Here is a 6505-nt window from a genome sequence, read left to right as displayed (position 1 = left end):
ACTGTCACAGCAATTTTTAAAACAATTAATTGTTATGCGTCTTTCTTTTTTTTTTTATTGGTAGAAACAAATGCATCTCCTGTAAATATCACCACTGTCCATCTGCGTCCCTAGCTGAAATAATCGACATCTATGACAAAATATCTTCAAAAACATAGCAGGTGTTGTTTAATTGCCTTCAGTAGTTCCTGGTTAGGTGTTGTGGCTTCTTTGAAAGCCGTGTGGTGTTTGTTTAATCTGACTAAATGTTGCTAGTCTGCATAATCAACTTCAGTGAGTTTGCATTTCTCCCAGTTGCTTCACCTAGAAGCAGGACCAGAAAATTGTCACTTAGAGATGCATTAAAAGAGGAATTTTTGCCAGCTGTGTTCTCTCATTTGCTAAAAACATTTGTGCGACTGTAATTACCACCCTCGCCACACTTCATAGCATATTTTATTTCAGTTTGAGATGTGTTTTCCATATACAACATCAGTCTGAAATTTTAAGCTGATTTTTGTGGTGACTGTTTTTTGTTTTTTTGGGTGAGTAACTTCCAACTAGAAATGTGCAAATTTTCAAGGACAAACAAAACCACTGCAAAACAGGAATGCTAAATTGTTAATCTTACAGTTGTGTGTTTTCTGTGCTTCATTTATCCCTCAATTGTTTTGGATATTTTTAATTTAAAAGAATTTATTTTTCACGCTGCAGCAGAAACATGCGTTTCAGTACCTGAATGAGGTAAAAAGTAATCATCTACAGGGTGCAGCCTTCATTTGCACAACCATGTTTTTGATCATGTCTTAGCCTGAATTCTGTCTGATGACTAAGAAACAAGAGAGCCTTTAAACAAGTGGTGATGAGACAAGTGTTCCGTGATATGACTAGAAAGAAAGCTTGCAACCCCGAGGTCACCCCTCAGATCCCTTCTACCAGGCTCTATGGAGGTTCATTAATGTCAAAACTACTTCGGCAGCACAAAACAAAGCCAGGCAGTAATCAATCTAGTGCTGAGGATGTGAGAGCTCACAGCGAAAGATTTCTAAGCATAAAACATGTTCTTGAATTAGCCTGTGAGGGGGGAGCTGTCAGCGAATTTTTGCCAATCTTCTGGTTGTTAGGGTCATATATTTTCAAAGTTAAAAAAACAAAACAGATGTACTGATGTAAGGCTGGGTCTGTGACACTGTGCTTTTTGCTCAACTCTAGTGGAGCTCGTTCCGCTCTTAGCTGCAGTTTGCATGAAAGTAAAAAACTACCAAAATTGAACAAAAAGCTTTGAAGAGGCCAAGCAAAGAGAAACACTATTGCTCACTCAAATTTTGGACTCAGTTCTCCTTGTAGACTCAAACTTTGATTTACTATTCTGTCCTTGTTTCCTCCTCAAAGCACAAAGCTCTGTACTCGCTTCCTATTAAATTCAGTCAAGTTCAAAAGTCTTGTGCTCAGAGCCTTGGACGGTCAGCACATACCTCTCTATATAAAAAACCTCTGTTGCTTAGTAATACCAGCAGGAAACTGTTAGTGACAACCAGCCTAAAATGGTAACATTTTGTCTGCATAGTTGCAAAGTGATTTTAAAACAGATAACTAGACTAGATAGTGACATTCTTTCCAACCAGCCAATCAGTTGTCCAGTCATACCTTTTCTTATAAATTGAGTTACGTTCACACTGCAGGTCTTAATGCTCAATTCCGATTTTTTGATCAAATCCGATTTTTTTGTCTGCTTGTTCACACTACAAATAAAATGCGACAGCAAACGCGCTCTAGTGTGAACGCTCAAAGCGGCCCGCATGCACAAAAGAAGACGTCACACACAACGTGCTCTGTTTAGACCCAGAGCAAACAGTATTGTTTGACTGATGGCCTTAATATAAAGACTTTATGTTTCCTAATTTTTGCTTTAAGTTATTTTGTTATTTACATAACAATTTAGATAACCTAATAATGATCCTTATTGCTGTTTTAGAGGAGCGGTGCTTCAAAGGATAGTTGCAGATTTCTGTCAGAATCTGCAGATTATACAGTACAAATAAAATGTTCACGTTTCTCCAACGTTGTCTTCCAAACAGTTTCACTGACATCTACACAGGATGGCCAGGAAGCGATCGCGATGTCTTCTCGGGTGCTTCTCCGGCGCTGATAATTTGCGTCTGTCTTGTGTCAGTGATGTAGAAGACGGATTTAATGCGACATGACCGTTCAAACAGCAGTCGCTTTCTAAAACATCGGATATGTATCGGATTCAGTACCACATACGAAAGTGACCCAGATCGGATTTGAAAATATTGGATTTGTGCTGTTCACACTGTCAAACCATGATCGGATATGGGTCGCATAGGGTAAAAAAAAAACGGATTTAATGCGCTTTCGTCTGCAGTGTGAACATAGCCTTAGAGTCAGTGATTTGAATTTCAGTTTTGATTTTGGCTTCTAATGATTACAAAAACAAGATAACTGAATAAAAACTTTCAGTTATTTGGATGAATTTTGGCTATGAACCTGTTGTTTTGTGTTATGAATCAGCCGCCTTTACAGTGCTCGTCCCTAAAAAGCTCAACCATGCTCACAGTTTAGTTTAACTCAAGGCAAGATGACAGAAGGAGGTTTGTGGTTGAAAATATTTATCTAGAAGAAGCAGGTTGCTGTAAGTGATCCTGTAGAGGGATCATTAGTGATTGCCTGCAGCTGCCTTTGACTCCTTATCACCTGGGATCACTGAGGGTTTATCCTTGTTCTGCTTTCAGCATGAGAAGAGGAGGAGGAGGTGTTGGTTGGTCACCGGCTTCAGCTCTCCAGCATTTTCGCCCCCAGGCTTCACTGCAGGTTTCCTGAGGTGCATGAGTCCACTGAGGCATGAGCTTCTTTTACCACAGACTGCACTTGCAGATGTCTAATGGACCCGATCGTGTGGACTGGCAGACATCTCTTTTTTCATTAATTTATTAGCTTTTCATTTGAATAATGGAAATCTCATGTAAAAAGACACTTTTTTAAAAACGCCACTAAATGCATATTGCGTGCTTAAGTTAATGAATGTTTGATGTAATATCCAGATTGTGATTTTTGCTATAATCATTGAGCCCTAAAATACAAATTAACAAATCTTTTATATTTTTAATGCATTTGTTGTCTAGTGCTTGGTCTAATTATCTTTATGTCTATCAAAAGACATAGAAAGTCAACATTGCTGAAGGAACTTGAGGCAGAAAGCCAGGTTAATTATCTGTACACCTTTCATTATGTAGCTGTTTTCAATCATAATGTGACATGAATGGCTTGAATAGACATGCAAACAATAGTCATTGAATGTCAGAATGTTTGCTGGGAGAGGTTCTCCGATTAGGGTTTGATGGTTGTTTTCTCGCTCCAGTCTCAACAAGAAAGGAGACTGTCATAGTCCTTCAGTCCTCGTGGTACTCCTGCCAGTTTTCCTCGCTCTCCACCATGACTCTCTCTCTCCTCTGTCTGTCTGTTTGTGGGTGTGGGTGTGTGTGTGCGTGCGTGCACGCCCTTGCAGGGGCAGGATCCTCTTGGTCCCCGCCCTTCGGCACACCTGTGGTAATTAACTCACCTGCTCCTCATCTGGTGTTTGAGTTGCGGCAGATGCTTACCTTCATTACGTAAGTCTGCTCACCTGTTTCCATGTGTGCACCTCTCACCATCTCTCTTCTGTCCAGCAGTCTTCCCTGTTTTCCTCGAGGAGGATTTGTGTGTGTGAGTCGGAGAGAGAAGTCTGTTTCATTATCGAATCTAAAGACTGAGTGGAACCTATCGGACCATCGACTTGGATACTGTACATAGAGACTGTGGATGTTTCCCTTTTTTGAAAGGCACTGCAAATAGCTTTTTCACATCACTGTTAATAAACTCTCCGAACTGCCTTCTGAATCTGCATTTGAGTCCTGCCTGCTCTCGGACTATGACAGGAGACTGTGCTTTTGAGGCTATATCTCTTAAACGTCAGATCTGCAGGCACCTTTAGAAAGCAACTGAAAGCAATTTGTTTAGATTTAGGTTCGGCCTTGTTTCGCCTTGTGTTTTTATCTGCCTGTGTGCATTTAATGTCTGGCTGCCTCATATTTTGCTTTTTAACCGTTTCTTATTGTGAAGCGCTCTGTGACATATGCTCTTTAAAGGTGCTATAAAAATAACGCCGACTCACTTTCCCAAGAGTCGGTCCCTGCAAGACTTCAAATCTAGACCACCAAATGCTTTCTTTCTCCTTTTTTGTTTGTTTGTTTTCACTCGCTCAATAATTCTGCCATTAATGAACTTCCAAAGATGGGAATTATGCATGAGGTCGGGGGGAATGGGAGGCTTTCCCCTCTTACTCACACAGCTGCAGTCAATCATACAGTAGTACTAGTGCGCATCCCCACTGATGCTGCAGTCACGCATCCCAGGCTGTAATTTATTTTATGCCGTTAATAACACATAAGACATGCTCGCTGCACACATATGCATATGTTAGTCATTTAAAAAATGCATTCATATACGATATATTGCAATACTTAATATATGGAAACAGGACATCATACACTTCATTACAACATTTTGACATGTAGTATAATCAGTGTGCCACAACACTGATGTTACACTGCAAACTGTCCCCCATCATGGACTTCACTAAAGTTAGAGAACATAGCTGAACACTGAGGATGAAGATGGACAGCTCTGTACCTTTTACCCTAATATACTTGGCAATATAGAGTCATTGTCAGTTGAGTAATTACAGTTATGCTTTATTTATGACCACAGCGCTCAAACAAAATGAGCAGGCAGCAAAATTCCTTTTATTCATTAATTTATTGAAGTGTCAGAGGAACTTCAGAAGTCTTCTGACAGCAGGCACAAATCAGTTTACAGCCCCTTTACCGTTTATTGCTGCGGCTAAACGTGTTCCCTTACACACAGTAATACATTATGACCTTCAGCCTCCAGCCATTTAGATTTTTAGACTATTCATTTTCTGTTACTCTGTGTTTATGCGATTTACCCGCATGCTGGAGTAGGTAGTAATTATCTCACATTCTTGAAATGATTCATAATGCTTTAACATCTAAATCAAAATGCCAGCAAGCAGGGTGCTCTTAGAATACATTTTTATCATCAGCACAAACAAAACATCAGCTGTTTATTAGAGGGAACGATATGCATGCCCAAATCATTTGAGAAATAGCCTGGAGGATGCAACTGCCTGTCCTGTTCATTAATTTAGTAACTGCTGCAAAGATGCCATAATATCACGTCTCTCCAAAATACTCCCCAATGTTTGCCTTTCGCTTCCCAAGCCATTTTTGTTTGTTTCATGTCTTTAGTCAGAAAAAGCCACATCCCGCCTCTCTGTTTTCTCATGCTTTCGCCTTTCCTTTTCTCGGTAATATTCCTCTTTCAAATCCTCCCGGTTTCTGCGTGTCCAGCCTTTTGACGTGATGTGATACATGTCCACACAGTTTCCAGAATATGCATCCCTATACGTAGCTCTGTACACAGCTTCTCTAGCTATTGACTTGGCCTCATCTACTGTCAGCCCCCAGTGAACACCTTGGTCCAAAATTGAGTAGGCATAAGGGGATCCTGAGCCCACAGAGAAAAGCATTCCCCGTAGGCGAGTACCATCACTGCATACATAAAAAAGCCTTGGTCCAGATAAATTCATTTTCTTTCTGATGGAGCACTGCTGAGAGAAAGAAAAGCGTTCATCCTTTGCCAGAGAAACCTTTGCATTGGTGCTATCTACAAAGTTTTTCTGCTCAGTCATTTGATTCTTTGTTGTTTCTCCTCGACTACCAGGACCAGTCTCTGTGCCTCCATGGTAATCACATCCATCGTCCACCTCTCCTCCATCCCACCCACACAACGTGGCAGCCACACACAGCTCAGTTCCTTTGAAAGGGTGAAGCATGTGCGAAAGCAATTTGGCAGCTCCACTCGTGGACAACCGTCGACCGTGGCGAAGTTGGTAAAGCCGCAGCTCGCGAGCCAAAATACGTTTCCAAAGCGCACAGTCGGCTGAAGTGCCTGAGGTCAGGCCCACCAAGTGACTGTGAATGGGCAGGATCTTCTGCGAGGCTGGGCACGCGACGAGGCCTGAGCAACTGGAACGAGTGTCTGCTGCAGCCATCACGCCACCCTGGAACATGAACGCCAAGGTGGTGGTGCCATGAGCCATGGGAAAGGGCAGAGGCACAGACTGTGAAGAGGCAAACGGAAGGCATGTTGGCAAGGAGGAGGATGTTAAGAAGGGGTCTTCAGATGAGACGGCGCTGCAGTTCTGGACTGTGCTGATTTGCCCAAACTGTATCGGACTTTCATCTAAGTACTCTGCCACTGGAATATAAAAGTGAAACAAACTTTTGTTATTGCTAAAGGGCAAACCACTCACATAGTTGGAAGCAATCTTTTTTCCATGTGGCACTGCAGGATACTCTGTAGTTAGACGGTCCTCAAAGACAGACTGAAAATTGCATATGTCCTGTAAAGCCATTAAAAGTGATGACCTATGATTTTGTACACC

The 6505-nt window shown here is 41.6% G+C and overlaps 1 protein-coding gene across 1 annotated transcript; it reads right to left on the bottom strand.

Annotated features, from left to right (window-relative positions):
• Nucleotides 1-4385: 4385 nt before the first annotated feature.
• psmb11b (proteasome 20S subunit beta 11b) lies at nucleotides 4386-6475 on the bottom strand. The gene has a single exon (XM_026158585.2). It carries the CDS (start codon nucleotides 6473-6475, stop codon nucleotides 5303-5305), a length of 1173 nt encoding a protein of 390 aa, XP_026014370.1. The 3' UTR covers nucleotides 4386-5302.
• Nucleotides 6476-6505: the final 30 nt, after the last annotated feature.

Source organism: Astatotilapia calliptera, chromosome 23 (genome assembly GCF_964374335.1).
Source record: "Astatotilapia calliptera chromosome 23, fAstCal68.1, whole genome shotgun sequence".
In the NCBI taxonomy this organism is placed as follows: Eukaryota; Metazoa; Chordata; class Actinopteri; order Cichliformes; family Cichlidae; genus Astatotilapia; species Astatotilapia calliptera.
Note: the sequence above shows the minus strand (reverse complement) of the source record. Positions and strands in the feature narration are given on the sequence as shown.

Coding starts and splice junctions, on each gene's coding strand:
- psmb11b (XM_026158585.2), bottom strand. CDS start 6,475: ATGGCTTTACAGGACATATGCAATTTTCAGTCTGTCTTTGAGGACCGT.